The sequence below is a fragment of the Thalassophryne amazonica genome, chromosome 15 (genome assembly GCF_902500255.1).
Source record: "Thalassophryne amazonica chromosome 15, fThaAma1.1, whole genome shotgun sequence".
NCBI classification, from domain to species: Eukaryota; Metazoa; Chordata; class Actinopteri; order Batrachoidiformes; family Batrachoididae; genus Thalassophryne; species Thalassophryne amazonica.
Window position 1 is genome coordinate 85,171,867 of NC_047117.1, and position 18,307 is coordinate 85,190,173.

General features: G+C 48.9%; 1 protein-coding gene across 1 annotated transcript in view; it reads left to right on the forward strand.

The window, feature by feature from the left end:
• The window catches only part of LOC117526660 (multidrug and toxin extrusion protein 1-like), a 98,288-nt gene that overhangs the window by 72,167 nt on the left and 7,814 nt on the right, over positions 1-18,307 (forward strand). The window contains exon 11 of the mRNA XM_034188714.1: positions 3,560-3,635. Within this exon, the coding sequence (XP_034044605.1) occupies positions 3,560-3,635 (76 nt within the window). The remainder of the gene's footprint in view (positions 1-3,559; positions 3,636-18,307) is intronic.

Sequence of the window (18,307 nt, forward strand, 5' to 3'; positions counted from 1 at the left end):
CTGAGGAGCGTGATCCCCTATAGTTGGAACATACCCTCTGGTCCCCCTTCTTAAACAGAGGGACCACCACTCCGGTCTGCCAATCCAGAGGCACTGTCCCCGATTGCCACGCAATGTTGCAGAGGCGTGTCAGCCAAGACAGTCCCACAACATCCAGAGACTTAAGGTACTCAGGACGGATTTCATCCACCCCAGGACCCTTGCCACCGAGGTGCTTTCTAACCACCTCAGTGACTTCTGCCCGGGTAATGGATGAGTCCGCCTCTGGGTCCCCAGTCTCTGCTTCCTCTTCGGAAGAAGTGACGATGGGATTGAGGAGATCCTCAAAGTACTCCTTCCACTGCCCAACATCATCCCCAGTCAGGGTCAACAGCTCCCCACCCACACCGTAAACAGTGCCGGTGGAGAGCTGCTTCCGCCTCCTGAGGCGTCGGACGGTTTGCCAGAATCTCTTCGAGGCCGACCGATAGTCCTCCTCCATAGCCTCCCCGAACTCCTCCCAGACCTGAGTTTTTGCCTCTGCGACTGCACGGGCTGCGGCACGCTTGGCCTGCCGGTACCTGTCAGCTGCCTCTGGGGTCCCACCTACCAACAAAGATAAGTAGGAGTCCTTCTTCAGCTTGACGTCATCCCTTACTTCCGGTGTCCACCACCAGGTTCGGGGATTGCCGCCGCAACAGGCACCAGAGACCTTGCGACCACAGCTACGAGCGGCTGCATCAACAATGGAGGTGGAGAACATGGTCCACTCGGACTCCATGTCTCCAACCTCCCCCGGGATCTGGGAGAAGCTCTCCCTGAGGTGGGAGTTGAAGACCTCCCTGACAGAGGGTTCCGCCAGTCATTCCCAGCAGACCCTCACGATACATTTGGGCCTGCCAGGTCTGACCGGCTTCCTCCCCTCCCAGCGGATCCAACTCACCACCAGGTGATGATCGGTCGACAGCTCTGCCCCTCTCTTTACCCGAGTGTCTGAGACACGTGGCCGAAGGTCAGATGATACGAATTCAAAGTCGATCATCGACCTCCGGCTCAGGGTGTCCTGGTGCCACGTGCACTTATGGACACCCTTGTGCTCGAACATGGTGTTCATGATGGACAAACTGTGACTAGCACAGAAGTCCAACAACTGAACACCACTCGGGTTCAGATCAGGGAGGCTGTGCTTCCCGATCACCCCCCTCCAGGTCTCACTGTCGCCGCCCATGTGGGCGTTGAAATCCCCCAGGAGAACAATGGAGTCCCCAGTCGTAGTGCTATCTAGTACCCCTCCCAGGGACTCCAGGAAGGTTGGATACTCTGCACTGCCGCTCGGCCCGTAGGCTGAGACAACGGTGAGAGACCTGTCCCCAACCCGAAGGCGTAGGGACGCGACCCTCTCGTTCACCGGAGTGAACTCCAACACATGGCGACCAAGCTGGGGAGCAATAAGCAATGCAACCCCAGCTCTCCCCGTGGGCAACGCCAGAAAAATGAAGTGTCCAGCCCCTCTCCAGGAGTTGGGTTCCAGAGCCCATGCTGTGCGTGGAGGTGAGCCAGACTATCTCTAGTCGGTATCTCTCAACCTCCTGCACAAGCTCAGTCTCCTTGCCCCCCAGCAAGGTGACATTCCATGTCCCAACAGCCAGGGGCTGTGAGCATGGACCGGGCCGCCGGGCCACCCGCCCTCGACCGCCACCTAATCCTCTTTGCACCCAACCCCCATGGCCCCCTCTGCAGGTGGTGAACCCACAGGAGGGCGGGCCCACGTTGCTCCTTCAGGCTAAGCCTGACCAGGCCCCATGGGCTAAGGCCCGACCACCAGGCACTCGCGTGCAAGCCCCAACCCCAGGCCTGGCTCCAGGGTGGGACCCCGGCTCCGCCATACCTGGCGACGTCTCGGTCCTTGATCTTTCACTGGTCATGGAGGTTCTGAGCTGCCCTTAGTCTGACCCGTCACCTAGGCCCTGTTTGCCTTGGGAGACACTACAGGGAGCACAAAGCCCCCGACAACATAGCTCCTAGGATCATCCTGGTACGCAAACTCCCCCACCACGATAAGGTGGCAGCTAGAGGGGTAGATATATTTAACTGAAATTTCTGATTGATAATGATTTATAAAAGAAAATCATGAAAATTATCAGCGGTGCCAAAACTTCTGATTACAATTGTATTTAGTGTCAGCTTTACCATCAGAGCCTCAATCACAACTACCAGAAAAGACTCCAAGCTGTCAATGATGTTAAATGGGGCAATACACAGGATTAAGAAAAGGGGTATGTAAACCTTTGATCACAGTCATTTGGGTAGTTTCTGTTGTCATTATTATTTAAAAATAGCAAACACAGTTGTTTAAAAATAAATGGCTTCACCCAAACACGAACCACAACTCAAAAATAAGTTTTTGTGTTATCATTTATATTTCCATAAAAATGGCAAAAAAATACAAATACTGCCAGGGTATGTATACTTTTGTACGAGGTCTATTAGAAAAGTATCTGACCTTATTATTTTTTCAAAAACCATATGGATTTGAATCACGTGTGATTGCGTCAGACAAGCTTGAACCCTCGTGCGCATGCGTGAGTTTTTCCACACCTGTTGGTTGCATCATTCGCCTGTGAGCAGGCTTTGAGTGAGGAGTGGTCCAGCCCCCTCCTGGACATTTTCACTGAAAGCCAGATAAATTTTTCTAATGGTTTCCAGCTGCCAGACTCTAACAGTTTCTGAAAAAATTCTGATGGAAAAAAAGCCCAAATCATTCCGCCATTTCCTGGCAATGAAAATACGACAAGAGGGGTGGACCACTGGTCACTCAAAGCCTGCTCACGGGCGAATGACGCAACCGACAGGCGTGGAAAAACTCACGCATGCGCACGAGGGTTCAAGCTTGTCTGACGCAATCACACGTGATTCAAATCCATATGGTTTTTGAAAAAAATTATAAGGTCGGATACTTTTCTAATAGACCTCGTACATAGCTGTAAGGGACTCCAAAGAATCAAACTGTTTTATCTCAGCAGGTAGAGCATTCCACAGAACATGTGCATGATAGGAGAAAGCTCTGTGGCCTGCTGACTTCTTTTTAACCTTCAGGGCACATAATAATTCTGTATCCCAAGAATGCAAAAGGAGGGCTGGTATTTAAGATTTAATATCACTTAAAGATTTTTGTTCTTATGATATGTACAATAATATGTGCAGAAGCTTAAATGTCAGCAAAAGGTGATGTATCTTCTCAAGATTCATCAAAATATGAAATGCATTCACTCAGAGTAATTAAATGTGCCCTAAATATTTTTTTTCTTCATAGCCACTTCAAAAAAAATAGTTTTATCTTTCACTCACAATTAAATTAAATTATCCAATATTAGTCAGCTGCTCAGCAGTTGTTTCACCCGCAGAACTGTGAATAGGAATATATTAATATATTAATATTAATATATTAATTAATATATTAATCAGTAGCCCCCCCCCCCCGCCCTTTTCCTTTTCAAATACTTTCACACAGTCTAGTTTTATTAACATCTTGTCCATGTGATTTTTTTTTTTTTTTTTTTTTTTCTCCCCAATCATATAGTGATAATCGCATGTGTCGTTGGAGTGATTCTGATCATCACAAGAAATATCACTGGATATATTTTCACATCAGCAGAGTGAGTACAAATATTAATACAGTGACCTTTAATTTGCAGTTACTAATTATGTATTAACTCAAATCTTTGTAAGTGTCTCAGGGTTTGGAAAGGAGGTGGAATCAGTGGAAAAAGGCCACAAATTTTGAAAATAAATCTTGTTTTTGTTTCAGTGACATGATTTTTCTTTGTTGTAGATATTCTTTTGCAGTGATTTTAAAACCTGAAATCCATGATGATTCTCCTAATTACTGTTTGCAAACATAATGGAAAAGGAAGTCATTGTCACATAATTTAGGAAGAAGGAGAAACAAAAGATGACGCGTAACACTGTCGGAAGGTGAAAACAGGTTGACTCCATCCTTTGCAGGAAAGACAACCAGACAGAAGTCGAGATACTAACTCTTGCATCAGCAGTTGCATGTATATACATATATACATACATTCATAGATACATATAAAAATATCACTCACTCACTCACTCATCTTCAACCGCTTATTCGGGATCAGGTCACAGGGGCAACAGGTCCAGGAGGAGACCACAAACTTCCCTTTCCCAGGCCACATTAACCGCCTCTGACTGCGGCATACCGAGGTGTTCCCAGCCAAGTGTGGAGATATAATCTTTCCACCTAGTCCTGGATCTTCCCAGGAATCTCCTGGAATACCTCCTTCGGGAGGCACCCAGGGGCATTCTTACCAGCTAGCCAAACCACCTCAGCTTGTTGTGAAAGTGTAGTGACACGGACCCACAACAGGGGGCGCAAATGAACGGTCAATAGATGAGCCAAAAGGTAACAATTTAATGTTGTGAAACGTGCACAACGAACATACAGACAATCTCAGAATATAATTACAGCCAAATTACAAAGGTGACGTGTGGGCAGGCTCGAGGATAGAAGACGTCTGTCCTGAGAAGAGCCGGAACCACACGATTTCCGCCCCCACAGAACCTGGTGAATACTGGAGCCGCCAAGTCCGAATTCCCAGGTGATCACCGTCCCCGACTGTCGGATCTGGTACTGCTGGCGAAGAACAAAGACAGTCAAGTGTGGGTGTGTGTACACCCAGTAACAACAGCGGTGGGAATGCCACCTCCACCTCTCACTCAATATGTTGCAGCGGTCTCAGCTGAAAAGGAGCGCCGTCTTGCACAGCCTCCTCACAAACGACTGGTTCTCCTGCAAACACTCACAATAATAGATTTATCGATCTCAAAAAGGCTGAGAGTATTACCTCCAATGAAGTATGATAACTCGGCGATGAGGTGGAGATGACGTCTGGTCTTTATGGAGTGCGATGATGAAGAATGTGTGACAGCTGTCAGGAATTAATGAGTGACAGCTGTCACTCCCGGCTGTGTCCGTGGCGGCAGCGCCCTCTCGTGCCTGAAGCCCGCACTTCAGGCAGGGCGCCCTTTGGTGGTGGGCCAGCAGTACATCCTCTTCTGGCGGCCCACACAACACAGCTGGCTCCTTTCAAAGCGAAGGAGCAGTGGCTCTACTTCAAGCTCCTCACGGATGACCGAGCTTCTCACCTTATCTCTAAGGGAGACACCAGCGACCCTCCTGAGGAAGCCCATTTCAGCCACTTGTACCCGTGATGTAGTTCTTTTGGACAAGACCCAATCCTTATGACCAAAGGTGAGAGTAGGAATGAAGATTGACCAGTAGATACAGAGCTTCATCTTTTGGCTCAGCTGCCTTCTCGTCACAACAGTGCGGTGAATGGATGGTCAAGTTTGCAGTTTAAATTTTGGATACACATGGCAGCAACATAAGATGTAGCAAGTTTGAATATTTAATCATTATTAAGATCAGTGGGGCACCAAAATAATTAACAATTTGATTATTTAATAATTATTTGGATCAAATAAAAAAAATTTAATGAATCTGAATATTAAGATTTATTCATCTTTAATCTTGAAAGTTCTTCCTTATGAGGACCAAGGTAAGTCACGCCTAATTTGTAAAGACAATATTTAATTGGAATGATTTTTATTTGCCTCAAAGTTTTAAATGCACCATCTATTTTAAGCATAGGTACTTTAATTTAAACATTAATAATTAATCAATCAATAATCATTAATCAGTCTCAAATCTAAAAGTCATAAATTCGATGACTGACCAATGCTTTTTCCACCAGAAAACAATAAAACCACTGCAGGGATATTTACATTTTTATTTACAAGTATACAAGAGATAAACAGGTTACTGGCATTTTGAGGATATGAACAATGATTAAATAGTTATACTGTATTATGGACACATGTTGTTATTCATGAGATGTTGAAAGTTAAAAAAACAAAGTGGAAAAAACTTTAAGGAATAAAGTGATTAAATGTGACTGGTATTTAGGTAAGAATTTTGAAGCCAATGATTATTAAGAAAATGATCAAATGAAACTGTATGAAGCCACCTTGTACCACTGAACAAAGCCCTGATGAATCTTTGATGGGTCACTTAGCTTTTTTAGTTTAGAAACATTAGGGTTCAATATGGAACAAATTCATAACAAGCTGAAAATTTCACAATATGCTCAGAAAAGTGTCAGAAATAACATGCTAAAAGTACCCAAGAATCAACCCCGTGGCTGTTGTGCAATTAATGATGGCATCCAAGATGGCTGCCTGTTTGAGATTTTCTCAAAAATCAGACTGTAAACATCATCAAAATGCAAATAATGTGCCTAAAAATGTTTTTTGTTGTTGTTGTTGCAAGGAATCTAATTTCAACATTTTAAGGATTCAATTAAAAACATGCATTTAAACAAAGAAATTATAAAACACCTGCACTATAATGGTAGTAGTACTGTAGAAACCAAACTGTAACATTCACATTCATGGTTTCTTATAGGTACATAACTTCAGATAATTATATCAAAACAATTACAATTGTCAAAGTTTTGAAACACACAATCCCAATTCCAGTGAAGTTGGGACATTGTGTAAAATGTAAATAAAAACATTATTCAATGATTTGCAAATCCTCTTCAACCTATATTCAATTGAATACACCACAAAGACAAGATATTTAATGTTCAAACTGATAAACTTTGTTTTGTGCAAATATTTGATCATTTTGAAGTGGCTGCCTGCAATTTCAAAAAAGCTGGGACAGTGGTATGTTTACCACTGTGTTACACCACCTTTCCTTCTAACAACACCCAGTGAGCATTTGGGAACTGAGGACACTACTTGTTGAAGCTTTGTAGGTGGAATTCGTTTCCATTTTCACTTGATGTATGACTTCAGTTGTTCAACAGTCCAGGGTGTCCATTGTCATATTTTGCGCTTCATAATGTGCCACACATTTTCAATGGGTGACAGGTCTGGAGTGCAGGCAGGCCAGTCTAGTACCCGCACTCTTATACTACAAAGCCACGCTGTTGTAACATGTGCAGAAGGTGACTTGACATTGTCTTGCTGAAATAAGGTGGGACATCCTGGAAAAAGCCTCCTGGGGGTTCACCACCTGCAGAGGGGGCCATGGGGGTCGGGTGCAGAGAGGATTGGGTGGTGGTCGAGGGCGGGTGGCCCGGCGGCTCGGTCCATGCTCACAGCCCCTGGCTGTTGGGATGTGAAATGTCACCTCGCTGGGGGTGAAGGAGCCTGAGCTTGTGCGGGAGGTTGAGAGACACCGAGTAGAGATAGTCGGGCTCACCTCCACGCACAGCTTGGGCTCTGGTACCCAACTCCTGGAGAGGGGCTGGACGCTTCATTTTTCTGGTGTTGCCCACGGGGAGAGGCGGAGAGCTGGGGTCGCATTGCTTAATGCTCCCCAGCTCAGTTGCCATGTGTTGGAGTTCACTCCAGTGAACGAGAGGGTCGCGTCCCTGCGCCTTCGGGTCAGGGACAGGTCTCTCACTGTTGTCTCAGCCTATGGGCTGAGCGGCAGTGCAGAGTACCTGACGTTCTTGGAATCCCCGGGAGGGGTACTAGATAGCGCTCCGACTGGGACTCCATTGTTCTCCTGGGGGATTTCAATGCCCACGTGTGCGGCGACATTGAGACCTGGAGGGGGTGATCGGGAAGCACGGCCCACCAATCTGAACCTGAGTGATGTTCAGTTGTTGGACTTCTGTGCTAGTCACAGTTTGTCCATCACGAACACCATGTTCGAGCACAAGCATGTCCATAAGTGCACGTGGCACCAAGACACCCTGAGCTGGAGGTCGATGATCGACTTTGTAGTCATATCATCTGATCTTCGGCCATGTGTCTCGGACACTCGAGTGAAGAGAGGGGCAGAGCTGTCGACCGATCACCACCTGGTGGTGAGTTGGATCCACTGGGAGGGGAGAAAGCCAGTCAGACCTGTCAGGTCCAAGCGTATCGTGAGGGTCTGCTGAGAATGACTGGCGGAACCCTCTGACAGTGAGGTCTTCAACTCCCACCTCTGGGAGAGCTTCTCCCAGATCCTGGGGGAGGTTGGAGAGATGGAGTCCGTGTGGACCATGTTCTCCACCTCCATTGTAGATGCGGCCGCTCGTAGCTGTGGTCACAAGGTCTCTGGTGCCTGTCGCGGCGGCAATCCCCGAACCCAGTGGTGGACGCCGGAAGTAAGGGATGCCGTCAAGCTGAAGATGGAGTCCTACTTATCTTTGTTGGTAGGTGAGACCCCGGAGGCAGCTGACAGGTACCAGCAGACCAAGCGTGCCACAGCCCGTGTGGTCGCAGAGGCAAAAACTCGGGTCTGGGAGGAGTTCGGGTAGGCCATGGAGGAAGACTATCGGTTGGCCTCGAAGAGATTCTGGCAAACTGTCTGACACCTCAGGAGGCGGAAGCAGCTCTCCACCAGCACTGTTTACGGTGCGGGTGGGGAACTGTTGACCCTGACTGGGGATGTTGTCAGGCGGTGGAAGGAATACTTCGAGGATCTCCTCAATACCATCGTCACGTCTTCCGAAGAGAAAGCAGAGACTGGGGACTCAGAGGCGGACTCATCCATTACCCAGGCCGAAGTCACTGAGGTGGTTAGAAAGCTCCTCGGTCGCAAGGCTCCTGGGGTGGATGAAATCCGTCCTGAGTACCTTAAGTCTCTGGATGTTGTGGGACTGTCTTGGCTGACACACCTCAGCAACATCGCGTGGTGATCGGGGACAGTGCCTCTGGACTGGCAGACTGGGGTGGTGGTCCCTCTGTTTAAGAAGGAGGACCGGAGGGTGTGTTCCAACTATAGGGGGATCACACTCCTAAGCCTCCCCAGTAAGGTCTATTCCAGAGTATTGGAGAGGAGAATTTGACCGATGGTCGAACCTCGGATTCAGAAGGAGCAGTGTGGATTTCGTCCTGGTCGCAGCACACCGGACCAGCTCTACACGCTCCATCGGGTGCTCGAGGGTTCATGGGAGTTCACCCATCCAGTCCACATGTGTTTTGTGGACCTGGAGAAGGCATTCAACCATGTCCCTCGGGGCACCCTTTGGGGGGTGCTCCGGGAGTACGGGGTCCGGGGTCCTTTGCTAAGGGCTATCCAGTCCCTGTACGACCACAGCAGGAGCTCGGTTCGCATTGCCAGTAGTAAGTCAAACCTGTTTCCAGTGCACGTTGGCCTCCGCCAGGGCTGCCCTTTGTCACCGGTTCTGTTCATTATTTTTATTTACAGAATTTCTAGGCGCAGCCAGTGTGTAGATGGGGTCTGGTTTGGGAACCACAGAATCTCGTCTCTGCTGTTTGTGGATGATGTGGTCCTGTTGGCTTCCTCAAATCAGGACCTTCAGCGTGCACAGGGGCGGTTTGCAGCCGAGTGTGAAGCGTCCAGGATGAGGCCATGGTTCTCGACCGGAAAAAGGTGCTTTGGCCTCTTCAGGTCGGTGGAGTGTCCTTGCCTCAAGTGGAGGAGTTTAAGTATCTTGGGGTCTTGTTCAAGAGTGAGGGACGGATGGAGCGTGAGCTCGATAGATGGATCGGTGCAGCATCTGCAGTGATGCGGACCGTCATGGTGAAGAGAGAGCTGAGTAGGGGGGCAGATCTCTTGATTTACCGATTGATCCACGTTCCAATCCTCACCTATGGTCATGACATTTGGCTCATGACCGAAAGAACGAGATCGCGAGTACAAGTGGCCGAGATGAGTTTCCTCCGCAGGGTGGCTGGGCGCTCCCTTAGAGATAGGGTGAGGAGCTTGGTCACTTGGGAGGAGCTCCGAGTCGAGCCGCTGCTCCTCCCGGTTGCTGGTCTTGGCCAGACTACTGACTGTAAGGGATAGCCCCCATCGATGACAAATTGGGTGTTGGACTGTTGGGTTCAACAGAGCAAATGATTTTAGGAGAGTACGCAAGGCACTTTTGTTTGGTTTTCCCAATGGCACCATCTTGAAACAAAGATGGAGGTTGAGGAGCCAGCTCATAGGACAGGAAGTGCTCCATGTCAGAACTTGTCCAAAGAACACAAGTGATCCTGTTGAAGAAAAGGGTAGGGTTCATGTTAATACTGATCAGGTCTCCCGTAGTTTTGACTTTATCACTGCGATGCAGAGTGATCTTTGTGAATGGCTTCCCTGCAGTTTAGATGCTACTGTTTGACCAATCTGAAAGGCATTGTCACAGCTGATGGATTTGTCAGCGAAAACACCAGTGGAAATAGACACAAGGTGATCAGCCTGATAGCCTGCAAATGGTGGATGTGCTTCAAGCCATTGGCAAAAGACATCTGCAACCTGAGTGGACCAAGGTCTTTCAGAAGTAGCAGTGTGCACACCACTTAACTTCTCCAAAGCATTGCACACAAAAACACCGTGAGACATTGCATGCACCCATTTAGTCAGTTTGCTGTCTGTTATCCCTCGACCATGGGTCATCCTTCCACTAGCTTCAACCTTTCTCATTAGGAACTGCTCAACTGTCTGGTCAGAGAAGTTACCAGAGTAAAACTCATTAGTGCGGCGAATGGTAAAATACCCTTTTGCAGAGAACAATGTCTACTCTTCAGGTGACATGACATCTGCAAATGAGTTCATGATACAAATGTCCCTACAAAAAATGGACAAATTATTATCACTTTACCGAGGTGTTGCTAGGCCGGTATCGTAGATTTATGTCAATGCAGATTTGGGTGACCGGCGACAGCTTCGCCTTACTACCCCACCAGATAAGTGTTGAGACAGGAGCTGCACGAGTGTGTGTTAGAGGTGGAGGTGGACTCTCCATCGTTGTTGTTACTGGGTGTGCACACACCCACATCTTATTGTTTCTGCTCCTTGCCAGCAGTACCAGATCCGACCTTCGAAGACGGTGGCCACCTGGGGACCCGGGACTTGGCGGCTCCAGTATTCTCCGGGTTCAGTGGTGGAGGAAATCGTGTGGTTCCGGTTCTTCTCAGGACAGACGTCTTCTGTCCTCGAGCCTGCCCACACGTCACCCTTGTGATTGACTGTTTGCAAAATTTCACATTCCTCTGTGTTGTGGTTGTACTCATTCACAACAGTAAAGTGTTCATATTCGACTCTTTCATTGTCCGTTCATTTACGCCCCCTGTTGTGGGTCCGTGTCACTACACTTTCACAACAGGATATCTCGGCCAGCTTCATGGATCCCGAGGGGCGTCACCCATCTGTTGAACAGCCAATGGAAGAGCAGGGTGCACGGGCGTCTGCAGGAGGCATGATCGGTGAGTTGCAGCAAATCCTCACCGCCTATACCGCTCGGCTGGATCTGATGACCGAGCAAAATGTCATCCTTAATCGCAGGATGGAGGCTCTCACCACACAGGTGGAAGTGCGCGCTCAGGGTGCTGCTGCGGCTCCTCCTCCTGCCCCTCCTGTGCAGGATATAAACGTTCCACTGGTCGTTCAACGAACCCCCCCACCATCCCCTGAAGCATACATAAGTCCCCCAGAGCCGTACGGGGGTTATGTGGAGACGTGCGCGGACTTTCTTATGCAGTGTTCGCTCGTCTTTGCACAACGTCCCGTAATGTACGCGTCTGACGCCAGTAAGGTGGCTTATGTAATTAACTTGCTTCGTGGTGAGGCACGCGCTTGGGCTACAGCGCTTTGGGAGCAAAATTCACGGCTCCTTACCACTTATACTGGGTTTGTGAGGGAGTTCAGAACGGTGTTTGATCACCCTAACAGAGGAGAGACTGCTTCAACAGTGCTGCTGTCACTGAGACAGGGGCGCTGGAGCGCAGCCGAGTATGCAGTCACCTTCCGTATCGCGGCTGCGAGGTCCGGCTGGAATAACGTTGCGCGCCGCGCCGCCTTCATAAATGGACTGTCGTCGGTCCTGAAGGAGCACCTGGTAGCGAAGGAAGAACCGCGGGATTTAGATGGGCTTGTCGATCTCGCTATACGGTTATACAATCGGTTGGAGGAACGCCGTCGGGAGCGAGACGAGGGACATGACCGGGCACGCGCCGTCCCTCTGCCTTCCGGATCAAAAAGGTTCCGCTCACCCCACGCTCCACAGCCTCAACGCTCCATGTGGCTACAGCTCCCCCTGCTGACGTTGCTAGGGAAACGCACAGGGCCAAAATGAGAACAGATGACAGAATGAGGAGGCTGGTCCGCGGGGAGTGTTTTCTCTGCAGCTCAAAAGAGCACATACAGAAAAACTGCCCCAAACGGCCAAAACGACAACATTCGCCCTTAGAGACTGGGCTAAGGGGGGGGTCATAACATTCACGTGGGACACACACATATTCCCACACGACTTCCAGTTACAATCCTGAGCGGGGATTTAACTCTTCAAGCCCCAGCACTGGTGGACACGGGGTCGGAAGGGAATCTGCTAGACAGATTGGCTAATTTCTATAGGAGGTTCATTAAGGGCTATAGTCAGGTAGTTAGCCCCCTGACAGCCCTGACCTCTCCAAAAGTCCCCTTCACCTGGTCAGACTGGTGCGAAGCCGCGTTCAAGGAGTTGAAACAACGGTTCTCTACTGCGCCAGTTTTGGTGCAGCCCGACCCTAGCCGCCAGTTTGTGGTTGAAGTGGACGCCTCTGACTCAGGGATAGGAGCCGTGCTATCCCAGAGCGGAGAGACCGATAAGGTTCTTCACCCGTGTGCCTACTTTTCTCGCAGGTTGACCCCAGCTGAACGGAACTATGACGTCGGCAATCGAGAACTCCTTGCGGTGAAAGAGGCTCTTGAGGAGTGGAGACACCTGTTGGAGGGAGCATCTGTGCCATTCACGGTTTTCACTGACCATCGGAGCCTGGAGTATATCAGGACCGCCAAGCGACTGAACCCCAGGCAAGCCCGCTGGTCACTGTTCTTCGGGTGTTTTGACTTCCGGATCACCTATCGCCCCTGGACCAAGAACCAGAGATCGGATGCCTTGTCCCGGTTACATGAAGATGAAGTCAAAACTGCGCTGTCGGATCCACCGGAGCCCATCCTTCCCGAGTCCACTATCGTGGCCACCCTCACCTGGGACATGGAGAAGACCGTCTGGGAGGCCCTGGCACGGAGCCCGGACCCGGAAACTGGACCAAAGGACAGACTATACGTCCCACCAGAGGCCAGGGCTGCGGTCATAGACTTCTGCCACGGTTCCAAGCTCTCCTGTCATCTGGGGGTACGAAGGACCGTGGCAGTTGTCCGGCAGCACTTCTGGTGGGCGTCTATGGAGGCCGACATCCGGGAGTACATCCAGGCCTGCACCACCTGCGCCAGGGGCAAGGCTGACCACAGGAGGTCCCAAGGACTGCTCCAACCGCTTCCTGTGCCTCATCGCCCCTGGTCCCACATAGGCTTGGACTTTGTCACGGGCCTCCCGCCATCCCAGGGCATGATGACCATCCTCACGATAGTGGACCGATTCTCCAAGGCGGCCCACTTCGTGGCCCTCCCGAAGCTCCCTACGGCCCAGGAGACAGTGGACCTCCTGGTCCACCATGTCGTCCGTCTGCATGGGATACCTACTGATGTTGTCTCGGATCGTGGTCCCCAGTGTTTCTCTCAAGTCTGGAGGAGTTTCTGCAGGGAACTGGGGGCCACCGTGAGCCTCTCGTCCGGGTACCACGCACAGACGAACGGACAGGCAGAGCGGGCCAACCAGGAGTTGGAACAGACCCTTCGCTGTGTGACATCCGCGCACCCGGTGGCCTGGAGCAACCACCTGGCCTGGATCGAGTATGCACATAACAGCCAGGTGTCTTCTGCCACCGGCCTCTCCCTGTTTGAGGTGTGTTTGGGGTACCAGCCCCCATTATTTCCCGTGGTGGAGGGACAGGTCGGTGTGCCCTCGGTCCGGGCCCACCTTCGGAAGTGCCGTTGGGTGTGACGCACCGCCCGTTCTGCCTTATTGAATGCCCGGACGAGGGCCAAGGCCCATGCAGACCACCGGCAGTCCTCGGCCCCTGCATACCTGCCCGGGCAGGAGGTGTGGTTGTCAACGAAGGACATCCCGCTTCAAGTGGAATCCCCGAAACTAATGGACAGGTTCATCGGACCATTCAGAATCCTCAAGTGAAGCCGGGAGTTGGAGCTTCACTGCGGATTCACCCGGTATTCCACGTCTCCAGGATCAAACCACACCACACCTCACCCCTCTGTGCTCCCGGTCCGGCGTCGCCTCCTGCCCGGATCATTGACGGGGAGCCAGCCTGGACAGTGCGCCGGCTCCTGGACGTCCGTCGAATGGGCCGGGGGTGGTTCCAATATCTGGTGGACTGGGAGGGGTATGGACCCGAAGAACGCTCCTGGGTGAAGAGGAGCTTCATCCTGGATCCGGCCCTCCTGGCCGATTTCTACCGCCGACACCCCAATAAACCTGGTCGGGCGCCAGGAGGCGCCGGTTGAGGGGGGGGGTCCTGTTGTGTGGGCCGCCAGAAGAGGAGGTACTGCTGGCCCACCACCAGAGGGCGCCCTGCCTGAAGTGCGGGCTTCAGGCACGAGAGGGTGCTGCCGCCACGGACACAGCCGGGGGGACAGCTATCACTCATTATCTCTTGACAGCTGTCACCCATCTACACTTCATCATCACACTCCATAAAACCCGGATGTCATCTCCACCTCATTGCCGAGATATCGTCGACCCGTTAAGGTAACGTTCTCAGCCTTGATCTGTGCCATATTGACTTTGTTTAGTGAACTCGTTTTTGCAGCTGTTTTCCTGCGGAGTGTTATCTGGAGATTGGGGTGACCGGCGACAGCTTCGCCTTACTACCCCACCAGATAAGTGTTGAGACAGGAGCTGCACAAGTGTGTGTTAGAGGTGGAGGTGGACTCTCCATCGTTGTTGTTACTGGGTGTGCACACACCCACATCTTATTGTTTCTGTTCCTTGCCAGCAGTACCAGATCCAACCTTCGAAGACGGTGGCCACCTGGGGACCCGGGACTTGGCGGCTCCAGTATTCTCCGGGTTCGGTGGCGGAGGAAATCGTGTGGTTCCAGTTCTTCTCAGGACAGACGCCTTCTGTCCTCGAGCCTGCCCACACGTCACCCTTGTGATTGACTGTTTGCAAAATTTCACATTCCTCTATTATAATATCTGTCATTGTGGGTGACTGGGTGTGAACGTCGGGCCTCTGAAAATGCATACCACCCTCCAAAAGCATGTTATTGTATTATTATTTGTTATACTCTGATCTAATTGAAATATTTGGAATGTGACATGTAGTTTATGAAATATATACCTAGAATTTATATTGTATGCATTAATTAAAAGAAAAAATACCAAATAAGTGTCAATTTTTTTCAAGAACTTATGGTATGTATACCTACCGATTTACACTGTGCAATACATCATAAAAGCATTTCTGATAGAAAAATACGTCTAATAATTACTGCCATGATATGTTTCATATCAATAGACACGTTAATTGATTATTTATCACTTAAAATAAATGTTTACACATTATTTTTAATTCTGATTTTAGGCTAATAAAGGAGAAACTCTTGTGAGCAATGTTCTCGGATGCCATCTCGAATTGCACAAAAGCCCAGGGGTGAATTCTTGGGGACTTTTAATATGTTATTCCTGAATGTTTTCTGAACATATTCTGAAATTTTCAGTTTCTTATGAATTTGTTCCATGTTGGGTGCAAATATTAGGGCCCCTTCACTCACAGTGCCAAGTTTGGACTGTGTTTGGATGAAAATGGCGAAACAGCGTGAAACAGTTAGTGCACGAAACGTTGCGACGACAGGCAGACATGCACAAACCTGGTACAAGAGTTCATGCATGCGCCAGTGTCTGTCAAGCAAGAACAGTGCCAGGTGCAGCACATGGTGGCACTTATGTGGAAGAAATAAAAACCAGCTGGTACATGTGGAACCACATTGCACCACTTATGTGGAATATATGTGACAATACATGTTTTTATTTATGTCCACGTAAACACAGCAATCAGATACACGCGCCTCACAGTGGACAGTTGTTAGTCTATAACTGTCCAAACAAAGTAGGTGTTGTGTAGCTGGAATGTCCAGAATGACAGCTCACCAGAGCTGCTTCTGTCGGAAGCCACACCTCCCGTGAGTTGAGCGCACACACCCATGTAGCAGTGTGTGTTTGCAAAGTCACACTCGTGGGGAACTTAGACAAATTTCACAGCAGTATGACAGTGACTGTCTGCAGTCTGTTGTTGTGCCAAGAGTACAACTGGCCACACATTTTCTAAGTGAGCAATGTGAGCGGGGTTAGGTTTTCGTGTGTGTCACCTGGAATTTGGCCGGCACCTACCGCGAAAGGATGTGATGGGTTCGCACAGCGTACACTTTGTCTTTCAGATGCTTGTGTGTGCAAATAGTTGAAGCAACAGCATCATACAGCAACAGCTGTACGATGCATTGGTGACAGGGATGATTCCTGCGGACGATTCGCACATGATTCCTGCGTCATGCACACTAAGTGTGCACTTCGTCCAAATTTTGCACTATGTGTGAAGGGGCCCTTACCTTACCCTTACCTAATTCTCCTGGACTAGTTCCTTTGAAGATAACGATCCAAATGGCTTCAATTGTTGATCGGCCTGAGCTTGCCTGCTTCTGGGGTTAAACCGCTGGTTTTTTTTCCAGTGATACCAGATGTGGTTTCAGCTTGGTTTGCCGACAAGACAGACCAGTGGATCTGTGGGTCCATATTGGTTCGCTTGACCCAAGGATGAAGGTTTAGGTGTTTGTTTAAAAATGTTACTCTGGTGCCCTCAAAAACTTTGTAAACTTAGAAAAAGTTAAAGGCTTGAAAGTGTCGTTAAAAAGTTACAGGAAAAAGGAAAAAACACTTTTCTGTAAATTCACTCTTATTCTGAAAATATCAGCTAGGAAGTTGTTGTATAAGTGAAAAACTTGACAAGCCTTAAAAAGGCTGGTGCGTTGCCATCAAAACTTACAAAATAATGAGCAAATAAAATTCACAAAGAAGCCACATGGTAGCTTTTTAGCTTATGAGGCCTGTTCAGCTGCAAAGAAAAGTAAGCCAGAGGTAAGAGGCAAGAGAGAGTCAAAATATGAGAATAATAGAAAACACAACAAGAGAGCAAAAAGAACGGTTTTGTTCTGGAACTTTAAAAGTGGACTCTACATCACTAAAAGTTCCGGCCATTTGCTATGTAGTTTTACGAAGCAGAGACCTTCAGAGGAGTTTAAAATACTTAAAGACAATAAATATATTGACATACACTTTTGTTCTTTGGCTCGTTTAACTACCACAAATGTAATTAGTTTTCTAAATACCTTCGACAAACCAAAGAAAAACATTTCACCATGGCAAAGCATTAATAATTCAAGAATCACCTTGAACATGCTGTGTGTTGGGGGGTTTGGCTGGATGTTTTTGTGTTGTTTTCTTTTCTTTACTCTCCAGGTGGTATGCAAACTGGTTCTTGTCTGTGGAGAAGGTGCTGGCAGAAGAGTCCTTCACCCTCATCAGCATGATTTGCAGCACCTGTGGATGACGCTCACGTGCAAACTTAAAGACTTTCAGCTGAAGCAGATAATGAGATGGCGTTCTGCATTTAAGCCATGAGTGATTCAAGCAGAATTGCCGGGAACTCGACCTTGTGACGTTCGTTTGTGAGACGCTGAGGACTGCGCCAGGGTTTGACACATCGTGCCTGTGAAGGAGGACGGGTGAGGGACACATGCTGTCAGCACACATCAGAGGTGATTGATTGTCTGAATAAGCGTTAATAGTAATTTGGTATTTTGTTGCGCAGTGTATTTGAATATTGATGAGAATTGTGCAGCTCGCTTCTCACGGCCGTGGCGTGCAGACTGATGATCCTCCACCTGTTGTGAGAAGCTGCTCATTTACATAAAGCTTAAATTCAGACCTGAATGTGTTGCTGATAGTGTGTGCCTTTGAAGGATATTAGTTGTAGCTGTTGACTTACCTCACCTCTTCTATCCTTCACAGAGAGTCAGTTTGTTGTGTCCACCTGGGGGGTGTTTGGCGGTGAATGTGAGTCCAGAAGCGTCGGGCTTCGATCCCTTTGGGCGCTGGAGAGCGCGCCGTCCTTCACTCCGCCAGACAAACGCACTTTTATGTTGTACACAATTATTGCACAAGAGGGGAAAATAAAATTGTTTTGTTTTTGGAACCGCTTTCTGGTTATTTAGCGCTGGGTTCAGTCAGACGCAGGTCCGCTCCTCAACCCGCGTCGACACATAACAGAACATACATCAAGTTATACAAGAAAACATGTCAGGTTAAACTGGGAAATATGTAATGTATTTTGAATACGTATAAACACAAGAAAAATAAAATATTATAGTTGGATAAAATAACGTTATTTGTAAGACA